This window comes from Nipponia nippon, unplaced genomic scaffold (assembly GCF_047370975.1).
Source record: "Nipponia nippon isolate SJK-2023a ecotype South Korea unplaced genomic scaffold, ASM4737097v1 scaffold_13, whole genome shotgun sequence".
Classification (NCBI taxonomy): Eukaryota; Metazoa; Chordata; class Aves; order Pelecaniformes; family Threskiornithidae; genus Nipponia; species Nipponia nippon.
Genome location: NW_028262324.1, coordinates 3386149 through 3402511, shown reverse-complemented (window position 1 = coordinate 3402511; position 16363 = coordinate 3386149). Strand labels below are relative to the sequence as shown.

Sequence of the window (16363 nt, the reverse complement as noted above, 5' to 3'; positions counted from 1 at the left end):
CAGCTAGTTTATTTATTAGTTTTGCCATTTGGTTTCCTTGCTAGCATTTGTTTTAATATGTCCCATTCTTTCTGAATTAACTGACTTGTTCTCCCTGTCTTAAAGCAACATATTTATATTGACACTTTATTAGAGAAAATTGCAACCTCTCACCAAGAGAGAGCGATTACCTCTTGTATTCTTAAAGTGCATTAAATTAATTTCACAGTGTAACTGAAACCAAGGCAGAGGGCTCATTAATGGTTCCTTATCTCCTGATACTCATTTCTTCTTTCTTTAAAATGTGAGTTCTTGCAAATGAAAGAATGGAACTTTAATATCATTATGAGGTACATTTTTATTTTTTTCCTTCTTTTTTCTTGCACATGCTGCCTGGGAACGATTTTGCTTGTTCTTAGCAGTAATAGGTAGGCAACAGGTGACCACGCGAAACCCGCCCAGCCTCTTGAGCACAGGTGATTATCAGTTCAGGAAAAGGCAAACTGTTCAAACTTCCAGAACTCTGAGCAGCTTCGTGACTTCTTGTTTCATATTTGGTTTGCATGGGAAAAACACTTTTACAATTATCCTAACTACGGTATAAAGGGGGCACTCCTTACGAGGCACTCCTGGTGCACTGCAGTGAGTATATGCCTGTGCAGAGGGTCATCTGGTGGTCCAAACACCACTTAAAGCTTCATAGGAGCACTTGAGCATGACTAAAGAGCCCCATGGATCCCTTGCTGGCCCTCTGTAGAGGCTGAATATCTCCCCGAGCATGCATGGAGATGACCTTGCATTTTTGAATTAAAGTAGCTACAGCGTTTTCTGGGGCTGATCATTATGCTTACTCTTAGACAGCTGAGTCTTTCTGTTGAAGAAATGATGACAGGAAAATGAAAACTGGATTCTGTCAGTCCTCTGTGTAGAAACTTCTGCTGGAATCAGAGACGTTGCAGAATCAAGCCTCAGTAGCGCTGTGTAAAGTCATTCACAGATCACTAGTGGGGAGGTTCAGAACTTCTCAAGGGTTTTGCAGTTTCCATCAGAATGAACTTGAAGGTCTGTGTCATAAACTTGCTTCGTGTATAACACTGGGACGAGTACCATCATTTAACTCCAGAAAACTTAAATATAGAGAGCAAATCCCATCAGTTGGTGGAAACAGTTTCTCCTTCTTTAGCCTGATGTGCATATGTCGTGGTTTAATCCCAGCTGGCACCTAAGTACCACACAGCCTCTTGCTCGCTCCCCCCCAGTGGGACGGGGAGAGAATCAGAAGAGTAAAAGTGAGAAAACTCATGGGTTAAGATAGTTTAACAGGTAAAGCAAAAGCCACACATGCAAGCAAAGCAAACCAAGGAATTCATTCCCTCCTTCCCATCGGCAGGCAGGTGTGCAGCCATCTCCAGGGAAGCAGGGCTCCATCACGCGTAACGGTTACTTGGGAAGACAAACGCCATTACTCCGAATGTCCCCCCCTTCCTTCTTCTTTATATGCTGAGCATGATGTCATATGGTGTGGGATAGCCCTTTGGTCAGTTGGGGTCGTTAGCTGTCCCAGCCGTGTCCCCTCCCAAGTCCTTCTGCACCCCCAGCCTCCTCACTTGTGGGGTGGAGTGAGGAGCAGAAAATTCCTGCTGTTTACACACTGTTTTGCTGCATATGAAAACTGTTCATTTAATACCTCTTGCTCCCTCAAATTCATTTAAGAGGGCTCTGCTGTTTTCTGAAATATACTCTGGTTTTGTAGACAGATAATATATTTTTTAAACAGATCTAATCTCACTTCAAATCTGTTTGTTATTGCATTTTGTCTTCTGATACACTGGAATGTTATTCCTTTGGCAGGTTTATTCTGTTTTGTGCTATTTATTTCAGAGGCTTTTATCACACTTTTTAAGTTGAATGCATGAAAATGTTTTGGTGTTTTTTTTCTTTTCCACTGAACAAATCTCTGCCTTCTAAAAGTTATTTTTTTAGTACAAGTTTGCATATCATTGTAAGTAATTGTTAATAACAGACACACTTACGTTACTCTTACTGAAAAATATCCCCCACTGAGAAGACAACTCAAACTTCCTGGTACGTGCATTTCCACTTAACCCAGTGAGCATCTTTATTTTCACCAAATTTGGTATCAAGACTTAGAGGGGCTGAAAATGTTGACTTTAGGGGCTTCCTTAACCCAGGGAGCTAATGAACCAACTTCGAATTAGTGAAGAACCGGGTGCAAAACTGGATGAGGCCACAAGTGAACTGAGTTTGATAACCTCAGCCCAGTTTCCAGAGGATGTTGTCTACTCTAGAGCTCGGCTGCGCTGACAGACCCTAATCTTGGGCTCCCCAATTAAAAGAAGCAGTGGGAGGGGAGAGGCTGGGAGAGGCACAGTGTTTAAGGTAAAATTTGGGATAGATGAGCAACAGCAGACTGAAAATATCACCTCTGTAATTCAAAGCATCCACTGCTGGGATACACTGGGTCACTTCAGAAAAGAAAGGTCTTTACAAAAAGCAGAATTGAATTGATTATCGCTGTGTGAGCCAAGTCCTCCTGGAATCAAAGCAGGCATGGATTTACCTGGAGTGCTATGGAGGCTGTTGTCCCCTTGCAACACCCACCTGGTGTGAAAGGATGCTGTTGGCCATGTGTTGTGGCTGTGGCTGGTAGCTTGTGCCATCACCTTTGTTTGCAGATCATAGAATCATAGAATGTTTTGGGATGGAAGGGACCTTTAAAGGTCATCTAGTCCATCCCCCCTGCAATTGGCAGGGACATCTTGAACCAGATCAGGTTGCTCAGAGCCCCATCCAGCCTGGCCTTGAATGTTTCCAAGGATAGGGCATCTACCACCTCTCTGGGCAACCCGTTCCAGTGTTTCACCACCCTCATTGTGAAAAATTTCTTCCTTATATCTAGTCTAAATCTACCCTCTTTTAGTTTAAAACCATTACCCCTTGTCCTGTCGCGGCAGGCCTTGCTAAAAAGACTATCCCCATCTTTCTCGTAGGCCCCCTTTAAGTATTGAAAGGCCGCAATAAGGTCTCCCCGCAGCCTTCTCTTCTCCAGGCTGAACAACCCCAGCTCTTTCAGCCTTTCCATATAGCAGAGGTGTCCCATCCCTCTGATCATTTTTGTGGCCCTAATGATGAACCGGTAGCCAGGCGAAGGAGGCGGGGGGGGGGGGGGGGGGAAGGCAGTGGTTGGATATTAAAGCCAGAAGTGAAGGTCAAATCAGAAAGGATTTGGTTTTGTTTATTTAGTTTTAACACAAGGAGCAATGCATGATGACTCATTTGTGAAATTCAGAGCTGCTTTTTTTCCCCTCTCTCTTCTGCTTGAAGTTTTGCAGGAAGAACTGTCTGAATGTCCCCTTAAGCCTTCTGCCCAGGGACTGAGAGATGGGGCAGCCACAGGTGGAGGGCTGTTAAATTTCAGACGACAGCAGGGTTGCGTGTTCCTAACCTTCCTACACTTACACCAACTTATTTGGGTAGTCAGTATTTCTTCTCCATTTCCTGATATCTGGAGGTGCTTCCTAAGGTGTCTCAGCTGCTGGTCAGGTGCTGTGGATCATTTAAAAGGTTTTTCATAAACAGATTATCATTGTCAGTGTCCTTAAATAGCAATTCCAAAGGCATAACAAACCCAAGGCTATTACAAATACACAATGCCTCTGCTTCCTTACATAGATTTTTCAATGAGCCCATGTTCAGAAACAGGGTTATTCTTAATGCATTAGCTTCTCAGTTTCTTCCAGGAACGGGACATTTAAAAAAACTACACGGTAGCATTAGGGTACGTGGCAATGTCATGAGAGAGGTAGGTGTGAAAGAGACTGTTTCATATTATCACTGTAGAGGAAAAGAAAAATCTTCATTCAAGACATGCCTGAAAGTGCTGCTTCAACTTGGCAAAGTACAGAAAGTTTCCCAGTATTTTATGCAGCACATGTAGAGTGTGCATACACAGACTGCCTAATGCATTGGCCAGATAACTCCCTTTTTACTGTAAAATGGTGAGTATCCTCTTTTACATGCTGCTCAGTCAGCTCGAGGGTGAAGTCTTAATCAGGCATGGTTTTTGTAGGCCACCGTGGCACTTAAAGCACCTTTGACCAGCCGGGCTCGAAAGGTGGCCTTATTTCAGTATTCATTTTATACCCACCTCTGGACTTTGCTCACTGGTTTTGTAATTTCTGCAGCTGGTGTGGCTGTGGATTTTTAATGCTAACCATGATGAGAGCAGAGTAACTGCTGAGAGGGGACTGGCTGGTGCAAAGGTTAATTAGTTTTTGTTCGTAGGGTGCAACAAGTCTATTATACACCATAGCATTGTCATGCACTGTAAAGTTTTTGCCTGTATCAATCAAAAGATTGATCTCCCTCTGTCTAAGACCATACAAAAATTAAGTTACATCTGTAAATTTGAACTTGCGATAATGGGAATTTTACTTGTTTTGCATTTTTATAATTTCAAGCTAGTTTCTAAATAGCTCTGCAAAAGTGGAGAGTTAAAATGGAAACATGCTATCACCCTCTGAACCATCGCATCACTTGTAGGCATCACAACAGCTGCTCTTTATCTGAGCTCTTCTTTCAAGTAAATGTAATAACCTTTCTCATTCTTGGGGGCCATATATCTGCCTTTAGCACAAATTAAGTGCTTCTATTCTGAAGAGAGAAGGAGGAAAACAGGAGGAGAAAAGAAAAGCCTTTGTGGTGGATTTGCCTGGAATCTCCAGAATCAATTATTCTCTTACTGCTATTTTTTAATTCTCATTCAGTTCAGTAATGCTAATCTTGATTCCTCACTGTGTGTTTACCCTCATCCTCCTACAGATTCAGCCTGTATGCCTGATAATCCCTCATATAAATTCTAGTCTGTCTTTCTCTCCAGGACTGCTTTGTTTTGCTGCTCTCTCTGCTTAGAATATGGTTGAAAGCTTTTGGCTCTCATCATTCTTTCAGTTCCTTTTGAGCTTTTTTAAAGACATGAGAACATCTCATTGTAGTCTTAAGCCTGTGCCGTTTGCAGTCTTCAATAACTGGAGGCAGAAAATTGGTGTAGTGACATTATGTGCAGTGATACTGTTCGTGGTATTCATTTTTTTAATGATTTACAACAAAGAAATAGCCAAAGTGGAATCTGTCTTTCAGATCTGATGAGCCGTTTCACTTTGTTGGCTTATGATACGCAGAAGCACTGGCATCGTGCGTAGCTTATTTTATTCCCAGTAGTCTGGTATACGCTGCTGAAGGTGGCAAACTCGTCTGTCTCCCACAGCCCATGCGCACGGCCAGCTGACACAGAGGGCTGTTGCTGGGTAGTGCTGGCTAGCAGGTATTCCAGATCACAATGTAAAACGGTGCCCTTCCACCTTTATCTCAATGTTGTTATTCTTCAAGGGACCTGTCTGCCCTTGTGTTTGCCTATCAGAGACTGTTTCAGAGGTATAATCAGGATCTGAAAACATAAGGGAAAACATTTCTACATGCAGAGATGCTTTAATCATTTGTGGGCCACTTGCATAGAAAGCACCATGAGAAAGAAAAAGAAAAGGAAATCATGTTTACAAGTGATTTGAGAATAACTGTCTTTTGAAAATAAGCCTCTAGGTCTATTAGGAAATTTTACATTCAGCATGCTGCCTGGCCATTATGTGCTACAAAGAAATGACTCTGTGCAGCTCATATTAACTCATAATGACTTTGAACTCTTTATTTTTCATTAATTTTTCTGGGTTAAATAATGCTTTGAAGTATTTTTTCTGATTGGTTTTTGTTTCAAGAGTGACTTTCTATCAGAAGTTGTATTCTTAGGTGTTACAAATTTGAAACCAAACCTAGTCTTTGCCAGACTGACTTGTCCCCTTTCTGGGTCTGTCCTGGCACCTGGCCGAACCTCCCATTACTTGTGTTGCTTCTCTCATTTTGTCGCTCCCTCATGTACATTTGCACTGCCTTTTTCTTTCCCCTGGGTGTTTGACCCAGCTGTCCTTAGAGCAATTTTGTTTGCTTTCTCTTCTCCTCCTGTTGTGGTATCAGATGTTTCTCTCTCCTGTGCAGTGACACGGTTACTGATGATTGTGGTACCACTTCCATCGCAGGACTCTGTTCTTTATGCCTTGCCAGTTGGAAATCTCACATAAATACCCATTTTTCCTCCTGCCTATGGCTCTTTTGAATTCTTTTTCCTGTCAGTTACACTTTTTTAATGCAGTACTGTAATTGCTGCTTTAAATAAAGAACGTTTCAAATTACAGTTTGTGAAATAGGTTTTATAGAAGAGACTTACATTATCAGTCCTGCTTAGCTACATGCACTCAATAGTCATTCTTTCCTGGATGTTCTTCAGTGTGCCACCTCCACAGAGAAGGTCACTTTATATCTGGTGGCTTATTGTTTTCAAATGATATATCTGTGCATAAATTGCTGGGTGAAAGATTGCCATGGTATCCTTCAGTTAGCTGCCATTGCTGTTTCTCCCTCTGTCCCCCACCCCGTCCCCATCTGTGAGAGGTTGCGTGGTCTGATGGAATTGCCACAGGGTGTCAGTCCAGAAATGCCAGTCCTCACCTCTGCTGTTGGGTGCCTGTGATGCCAAAGGCATATCCTTACTCTTTCCAGATCTATAAAGTAAATAACGTAATTTATTACTTACCTTGCATGAGCATTAAGAGGATTTAAAGCAGATATGAATATCACTGTAGGAGTGTATAGTGCTATGTATGAACGCTTGCTGGTAAGTGGGTGATTTTTCACTTTCTTAGCATTTTGCGAAGGCTCTCCTTTAGTTATGGCTGGCAAAAACTTGAGTTTAGGCTGTTGGAATAACGTGCAAGCCATCTCCCAGCTCAAACTAACTAATCACATCATCTCTTCCTTGCGGACAGAAACACTTTGAGCTGAAGAAATCTTTGGAAAGATTTAACTCTGGAATACAAATGTCAGCCCTCTATACTGAAATTAATTTTGGATTTCAAAATTCTTGTCCTTAAGTTATCAGCCTCTGCAGGGCCAGCTTTAACCATGATCTGAAACAAGGAGGAATTTAAAAGGTTGAAAGCTGCAAGAAGCTGGTGCAATATGAAACATTGCTGCCAGCAGTTGCACCTTACTGAACTAGTCTGGGATTTAGGTATCTATGAATCCACAGCAGGACAGCCGGATTAGACCTTGGCTGCCTGTAAGTGCATTACTAAAAAAGAAAAAAATTAGTGTTTGATGATCCATAAACCTGACTTCTCGTGGGCTGATGAGGCAGGCGACTCTGGGAAAGAACCCGTTTGCTCCTGCTCCGCTCTCTTTGTATCTCTGCAGCATCGCCAGAACAGTATTTCCCATGAATGTGCTGCATGTGGTGTATTCTGCCTCACTGCAAGATGCTGGATCTCTGGGAATTTTGAAAGGGGTTGAAAAAGCAAAGTAAATTAGGTTGGTGGGAAAGGACTAAAATCTTGAAATAGCTATGAATGTAAAATGGAGTGCTAGGTGAATGACGATGCATGTGGAAGTTAGATTCATGCCACTGGTTAAGCTTCTGGGACAGTGCATTTTGTACAGTACAGAAATGTATATCTCTGAAAGTAGTCGCCTGGTCTGGTAAATAATACACAGATAGGGAGTCAAGGGACCTACAGTCTTCACTTCTCTGGCACTGTCTTCTATCATTTGCCTTCCTTATTAAGAAAGTAAGCTTAGGGCAGAAAATTGTCCTACTTCATGCTAGTAGAGTGTAATGGGGTCCTGGCCTTAGCGGGGGCTCCGGGTGCCACTGAAATACACACAGTAATAATGGTGGTGACCTGTTCTATATCCTATTATTCCAGTACCCAGCTTCAGTTATGAGGAACAATTTATTCCAGGAAATGTGGTGGAAGTAACCACTAGAAAATATGGTTATATTTTGTTTTCTTTTCCTTTAACGTCAGCAGTATATGAACATTGTTTTTTAGAAACAAAAGGGTGGCCCCTCAAGTACAGTAGTGCAGAGCTTTCCAAGTTTATTTAAAGACATTTGTATGAAATGGCCATCTGAGCAGTTTTTTTATGGACTTCTGTGCTCAGAGGATTTCAGATCTGCCTGCATGCTGGTAAAGGAGAGAAGCAAAACGGAATTCTAAAAAAAGTGTTACTCTCGGGAGCAGCAGAAGTCATCTTCTGCAAGAACAGTACCAGCTCACAGACCTCCTTCTGCCAGAACAGAAACATTCTCCTTACCTACAACTGGCCGTGGTGCAGGTGGGAGCACAAGCAACCACAGTGGATTTAGGCACCTACAAAGAAAATAAGCCAGAGCGGCAGAAACACGAAGGACTTTTGCAGTAACATTTCATTGCAAAGCTTTAAGAATCCAAGACCCAGGAATTTACCGACACTGTCATGTTGTCAATTCCTAGGCATTGTTAGCTGCGACAGCTTACAAATGGTTGGGCTAGTAGCCTAAAGGAATTGTTGGCCTTCGCCAAGATAGAAAGAGTTACATAGAAGATTCAAGTGAATCAGTCACCGCAGTGTGTAGGTGTCAGGATAGATAATGAGCCTTTATTCTCTTTCTAGAACTGCAGTAGTCTACAATGGGATGAGAAATATCAAATAAAAATACACTGACCACATGTTGCCTGTAGTAACAAGCAACAGCCTGGCAAAATCAGACCAATCCAGTGGATTAGAGGATGGAGTTGACAGCACGTTCTTAATTTTTTTTAACGTGGCTCACAATTCATGAGGGTATTCAGAAGGTACAAAAATGGAGGGGGTCTGACTGTGCTGTTTGTGGTAGAAAACCATTCTCTAACACCTACTACTTAGGGTCACAGGAGTAACTGCAACTCAAATGAAGGATAATTTGGGGTACTTCCGAGTTTCCCTTTAAACAAATAGAGTTTTAGCAATTTTCAGGGAAAAATTGTGCCTTTATCATTTACTTTGTTGTGTGATATTGTTGGGGTTGCCTGTATGATGGCATATAGCTCACCTCTTGGGCAGATTTGATCCAAGATTGTAAGAGATGATGTCAAATAAAGATGGTAATATGCAGCCAATACATTACTTTATTTTCACGCCCAGGAGTCCCATTAATGCATTTCAGACACGTGTGCACAGAACTTGCCAGTGAACTCTTAACTGAATGGGAAAATTGGTGGATGCAGCAGGGCAGCAGAGTTGTCAGGGACAAAAAGCTGAAAATTACATGTGTGTTTCCAATAGTCAGCATTTTTGCTTGGTAAATATTAAGTTTTGCTGTGGCAAACTAGATTATCAGCTTAGCTGTAGGAAAAGTGAAATCATACTTTTATCGCTGCATGTGGTGAGTTTTCTTGTTTTGCATTCCTTGTGTCATTGGTCTATATGTGCTCTTCAAGGTATGATGAGAGTATTACACTTCATTCAAGATTAGATCCTCATCCCTGGAAACCCATCAGCTAAGGCCCTATTCAGAACATATCAGAAAGCCCTATATTCAGTTATATGATTTGATCGTGGTAACCATTGGGACTCATCCTTGCAGACAGAGATCTTTTAAAGCTGTCGTGGTTTAACCCCAGCCAGCAACTAAGCACCACACAGCCGCTCGCTCACTCCCCCCCAGTGGGATGGGGGAGAGAATCGAAAGAGTAAAAGTGAGAAAACTCACGGGTTGAGATAAAGACAGTTTAATGGGTAAAGCAAAAGCTGCGCACGCAAGCAAAGCAAGGAATTCATTCACTCCTTCCCATCGGCAGGCAGGTGTTCAGCCATCCTCAGGAAAGCAGGGCTCCATCACGCGTAACGGTTACTGGGGAAGACAAACGCCATCACGCCCAATGTCCCCCCCTTCCTTCTTCTTCCCCCAGCTTATATACTGAGCATGATGTCACATGGTATGGAATAGCCCTTTGGCCAGTCTGGGTCAGCTGTCCTAGCTATGCTTCCTCCCAGCTTCTTATGCACCTGGCAGAGCACAAGAAGCTGAAAAGTCCTTGACTAGTGTAAACTCTGCTCAGCAAGAACCAAAACATCAGTGCGTTATCAACATTATTCTCATCCTAAATCCAAAACACAGCGCTCTACCAGCTACTAAGAAGAAAACTAACTCTATCCCAGCTGAAACCAGGACAAAAGCATATGCAGTTTAACCTGTGGTAAATGGGCAAAAGAAAGCCAGTGAGGCTTTCTACTGTCTCACCAACATATGGACTCAATTATCTCCCCGAGCAACTGACTTCATGAACAGAAGTGATTCAGCTTTTCCTGAAGGTCAGCATCACAGAGTTGTTAAAAGAGCAAAACATTACAGTCTTCTGATGACAGCACTCTTTTCACCTTTGATTCCCTTTTCCTACTGTGTTTAAACTGTAGAGGAAGACTTGGCTGACTCGAACAGCAAAGGTGAAGTCCAAGATAAGATTGTGATCTCATGTAACATGAATTCATTTAACTTCATGAAATGCAATGGTGATATTTTTAGGAGCAGATAAGTGTATTGGGAATATAATAAAGATAGGCTCATTTTGTCTTTAGAGTAGCCATGACTCAGATCTTGCGGGGCTTTCTAAATCAAGCTCAGTGGTTTAAGCCACATCTGGAAAAATTCTGTGCAGAAAGTAGTGAAGTCGGCAGAGCTAAAGTAAGCCCTACACAAGCAGCCCCAGCAACAGGGAGAGGGTAGCATTCTGCAAGGTCCTCAGGTATTGCAGGGGCAAAAGACTCTTGAAGTCAGATCGCGACAAGGAAGTAAAAGAAGAAATGTTGTGCAAATAACGTTCCTTAACATGTTTTATTTTTAGGTCTGTAGGCTTTACTCTTAAAAACCCCAAAATTTCAAACAAAAATCATGTTGCCTTGCCTGGGCCACAGGCATGGAATGCATTAGATGATGCGGAGGGTGCTCTATGCATTGGATTAATGCTTGTTACACGCATAATTGTAACTGTATGTTTACAAAAGCCAGGCCTCCAGTATAGTGAGAAATACAAATTTGTTCTGATTTTAGAAGAAAAGAAGTTTCTGCAAGTAGTATTATGGGATATGTTACTGCAAACTTTTACGTTCGTTATTCCAATGAGTAAGGATTGCACGTCCACTTAAGCTATTTGAGATGAAAATTATAACTGCTATTAATTCTCCTGCTTCTGGGTGTATGCTGAGTGGTTCAGAAGAGTAAATTCCCTGTGACAGTATAATATGGTAAAATACTAGTGTTAGTTGCATTACACTGGGATTTTACACCCTGTTACTGCTCTGAATTATCTGTCATTAGCCCTTATTAAAGGCAGATTAGGTTAGATGGACAATTGTCTGTTGCAGTTTGATTGCAAATATGTTGTTAGGCTTTCAAGTGACTATTTAAAGTGGATCACTGCACAAATTTTCTACAAATTCTCTTTTTATTTCCCTCAATTTTTTAAGGAGCTTCCACCCAGAATTCCAATGCAGTGGAACCAGAAAAACAAGTTGACAGCACGGTGAAAATGGCTGGAGTTATAGCTGGTCTTCTGATGTTTGTTATTATTCTCTTGGGAGCAATGCTTACCATCAAGAGAAGGTACGTTTCTGCTTTGCTTCCATCTTGGACCTTCTGCCTAGAGCGTTGTTACTTCAAAAAATAAATTTGGTGGAGATAAAACATTCCATTTGCGTTACAGGGGGCGGCAGTTAATACCTATTTGCTTAACGCTACCACTAAGAAGTTGTAGTCCCACAAGAGATGCCTGTTCTGGCAGATACTATACGAGCAACAAAAGAATGGCTGTTACCATAAAGAGTTAATGATAATTAATTGATAATTAATGAGAAGGGGTAGTGCATGAAAACGCATGGAGAAGCAAAAAGCGATAATGAGGCAATGGAAGTGGGCATGTGAGCCTGTGCACGCGGTACAACAGTGGTCTAATAGAAGACAAGAATTCTTTCTTAACAGTCAAGAAAAATAATAAAATAATGTGATCAAGGGTCTTGTTCCCAAGTGAGCCTTGATGAGACATATTTTCACGTGGCAATTTCATTGCAACCAGTATTCAGCTGGAATATTACATCTTGCTGAAGGGTTAGAATCTTTCCAAGAGTTAGTGTTAGTTTACAGGAGAAGGAAACTCGAAAAAATCATGTATGGTAATGAAATTTGTTCAAACAGTTCATTTTATGTGATTTTCTTTCGACCATTTGTACTTATATTTTGAAGTAGACCATTGTAGTTGTTACTATTTTAAGAGCTTCACATTTACAGTGTAATATACTGATTCAGAAAACCACTTAGGCAAGAGATTTTCCTGAGAAAAGGTTGTATTTTGTGTATATTTTAACCAGTCACGTTTCTGAAGTGAACACTGCTTTTCAACAGTAATTTGATTCTAAATGAAACAGGAGCTAGGTAGCCTGGCAGCCCCTTGTCTAGGGTACAGGTAGCATTACATCTGAGAGCCTTGATTTACTTGCTGTGTTGCAGGGAGTGAAGCTTTCCAAGCAAAGCTCTGTTCCTTTGAGATCTCTTAGCTCTGTGACAAACAGTCACACATTTCCCAAATCTCCTCTATCTTAATCCAGAGCACATATGCAAATGAAATAACTCTGTGCTACAGATGCTGGAGTGCAGGACTGCTATTCAGAAGGACCTTGAGGCTGGAGAAATGGGCTGATGGGACCCTCACGGAGTTTAGCAAAGTCTTGCACCTGGGATGGAGTAACCCCATGCAACAGTACAGGCAGGTTTGCAGAGAAGGTCCTGGAGGTGTTGGTGGACAAGTCAAACACAAGTCAGCAATGTGGCTTTGCAGCAAAGAAGGTCAACTGCGTCCTGGGCGGTGTTAGCAAGAGTGTAGCCAGCAGGTTGAGGCAAGCAATTATTCCCTTTTGTTTGCCAGTGGTGAGATCGCTCTAGGCATACTGTGTCCATTTTGGGGATCCTCAGTACAAGAAAGGCACTGATATATTAGAGCAAGTCCTGAGGAGGGTTACCAAAAGAGTTCGGAGCCTTGGAGAAATTAAAAACTTGACTTGGACAAGGCCCTGAGGGACTTGCTGCAAGTGAAACTGGTTTAAGCAGGACATTGAACTAGATGTCCTTTGAGTAGCCTTTTCAGATGTTCTCATTCTGCAAAACCGGTCACATATGTACTGACTACTGTGAATTCCTGTCAAATTAACTGAAGGTGTGGACAAACTAGACTTTTAATCCAATTTCTGTTGCATGCAAAAATTTCAGATTTTGTGGACAAACGTGTATATGTTTTGGAGTCACATCTACTGCACTTCTGTTCGATGTTAAACCCAAACAGCATAGATGTTGCAGATTCCAGTCTCCCAGGAGCTTCTCAGTTCATAAGCAGAAAAAAATTGGATGCCTCCAATGAAAAGCAGAAAAAGAGTTTCAGGAAAAATTGAGCTGGGTTTCTGATTTGTTTAATGCCCAGCCCTCATCTATTCCTGTTACCTTCCTAAACACTCTTTAATAAAAGCTTTTATTTTCAGCTTGAAAGGTAAAACTTGTAAGGAAAACTGTCAGAGTAATGCCATATCTGAACATCCTCGTGTATTTCACAAGCTATTAAACGTTGATAGCATTTCTGGCCCACCATGTATTATTATTATTATAAATCATGTATATTGCTGGGGAGAAAACAAAAAATGATTTTTCATGACAACCAGGAATTCTTTATTTGAGGATAATTTTTCTGTTGTGTAGCCTGCCGAGAGCTAAGTCAGAGAGGTAAGGATGCTCTTAGAGGCAATATACTTTAAATACTAAGGAGGAGGTAATACTTGTAACGTCTGTGTATTTTCTCAAATTTTTGGATTTCACATCAAACTCGTATTCCCAAACAGGCTACCACATCTTTTAGAATGTAAATGTGGGACTCTTGCTGTTAAACCCTGTGATTGCTGCCAATCTATTTTTTATATAAATTTGAAACAGTTAGGAAATTTCTCAGAGGGAGAATTATGGACAAGTAATTTTTTTTCTCCAAACACTGTGGAAGAAATATTTGTTGTTCTCATTCTGATAAATGCATCGATGTGGAGATGTCTTGATACATATCAATGATTCAATGTCTTTGCTTAATCTTCTGTCTTCCAATGGAAGCTGGAAAACAAGCAAAAGGCCAGGTTATCAATATGTAGGAATACTTCAAAGAAAAAGTAAAAATTTATGGCTGATTTAGAGTATCAGATTTTTTGCTTTTATTTTTTTTTAAAAGGACTCTGCATATTTTATGCATAACACAACAAACTTTTATTAGAGGTCAGGAGGAATCTTAGAGACTGTATTATATAGTTTAGTTAGCAGGTATATAAAATCACTGGATTTTAGCTTTAATTTTTTTCTGATGCATGTTTAACTCAGATAAGTAAATGATGGGGAGATCTATCAAGATCCAGCTTTTTCCAGCATTTGATTCTTATGATGTTTTGGCTGTCATGACTGGTGCAATATCAGTTGATATCTCATAGACAGAGAAACACGGACAGATGCAGAATCAAAAATACTCATAAGCAGAGAACATTCTAGAGGCTGGAGGCTGAGGATCCGTTTGCTTCACATAAAAATTCCCAAGCTCCTGCTGACCTGAGCTGACCCCTAACTCAGTGCCCATGTTCTTCTGTGGAGCTAGCCTGGTCCCAAAAGCAGCAATGTCTAGTGAACTTGGGTGGGATGTCCCATGGACAGAACTTGCTATACCTGGCTTTGCCATAGGCTCTGTTAATCTGAGCACCTTTCTTCAAAATGAAAATTAGAAAGGAAGATAGTAGGAGTATTAGAAATATAAATTCTCCTCTTTTTCTTTCTAGAGCTGGAAAATTATGTTTTCCTCTGTGTCGTTCCCCCCACCCAGTGCAAACAGGCAAAATCACTGCAGTCTGTATCTCTCTCTGCCTGTTTGCTGTCATTTGCAAGGTTACCCACTGGAATACACACTATTATAAGAAATAAACTGGCTCATTGACTTTAAAATCTTTTCCCACTTAGAAGCTATAACAGTGCAGAGAGAGGTTTTGGAGGCTTGCTCTCTCCAGGTCTGCGTAGCACACCTCCAGCATCGCTGACAAACCTGCTGATTGCATCAGTTTGGGGTCTCCCTTGAATGGGCACCGCCAGTCACGTCTGGTTGAGGCTTGGAGCTGCATATGGACAAGTGTTCCCTGAAGATGAACTTAAGCCTGCCAGGCTCGTTTCATTTGTAAACTAACGTGAATTGCGATCAGCTTTTATAAAAGGAAAGGCCACTTTGGACCACAGATTGATTTGAACTTCTGGAGGAGCACAGCTGAAAATTCACATTTGTCTGAGAGAACAGTTTAACAACAAAGTCCTCTTTCTATTTTGCAAACAGAAATGTTAGGCGCTTAAGCTCATGCATTCAATGTTTGCATTAACCTGACTTTAAAAAGAGTTCCCCTTTTCAGTTCACTAAGGCAAATGCCTCAGTGTACAAGACAGTGTAGTCTTGCAAGGCAACAATGCAGAAAAATAATTTAGTTGGACAAACTTGAGGCATTTTCTTCAAATGGGGCTGGAAAATACCACAGTGACGTTTGTTCAAGGTCCAGGGCATCATAGTCCGTTGGTAATAGGCACAGGAGTGGATTTCCTGAATGAAGCATTTTGTTAACCAGTGCAAAGAGCAAAGGAAGGAGAGAGATTAGAAGAGACAGAAACACGAAGAGAAGGCAGACATTGGTTTGAGATTAAGATTAGGCAGATCATCAGAAGCTGCTTTTTTGTTTCTGTGAGACACACCAAATCAGCATACTTTTTTGAACCTTTCATGTACAAGGTATGAGCAAGTGTTGCCCAGTTGATCATAGTTTCAATAGACCATATTGCAAAAACTCTAGTGACTGGCAAATTTCTGGGGACTGCCAATTTTTTATAGGGTTTAATCAGATATGTGAAGCTAAATTAAGCCAGCCAGAATGTTTATGCAGTGGAAAATTTAGGTTTGACTTTATGTTTGTTATCTAAAAGTTTCAGTTGAACCCTGGGGTTGCTTAAAGTCTGCTAAAGTTTCTGTATCTGTATATCTACGTAAAAATTGTGTGTATATAAATTTATGTTTTAAATATGACTGTCTTACAGTATCTAAAGTCAAAACCATTAGAAAAATTTGTTTTCTTGGTTTTGTGAATCCACTAGCTCCGTGAGTTACATGTTTGCAGCTCCAATGGCATCATATGTATATGGATGCACAAGTTACTGCAACATGATTTAGCCTATTAATTTACAGTTGGTGATCAGTGCCCACATGGGTGCATTTGCCTCCATAAGGCAGTACCGCTTTCTTTCATTAATAGATACATACCTTGAAAGACCTAATTTTTATTGTATCAAAACATTGCTAATTCTCTAAGGAGCTTGTTTGTTTGTCCTTAATATTAGTTAAATATTTCTGTGTAATAGGGA

The 16363-nt window shown here is 41.1% G+C and overlaps 1 protein-coding gene across 7 annotated transcripts in view; it reads left to right on the top strand.

Annotated features, from left to right (window-relative positions):
- Positions 1–16363, top strand: part of PTPRT (protein tyrosine phosphatase receptor type T) — a 472716-nt gene that overhangs the window by 383238 nt on the left and 73115 nt on the right. For 6 of the 7 annotated variants that reach the window (XM_087749578.1, XM_087749577.1, XM_087749574.1 and 3 more), the window contains exon 14: positions 11374–11509. In XM_087749578.1, coding sequence (XP_087605704.1) covers positions 11374–11509 — 136 coding nt within the window. Of the gene's footprint in view, positions 1–398; positions 456–11373; positions 11510–16363 lie in introns of all 7 variants that reach the window. The other variant, XM_087749579.1, reaches the window with a different exon arrangement.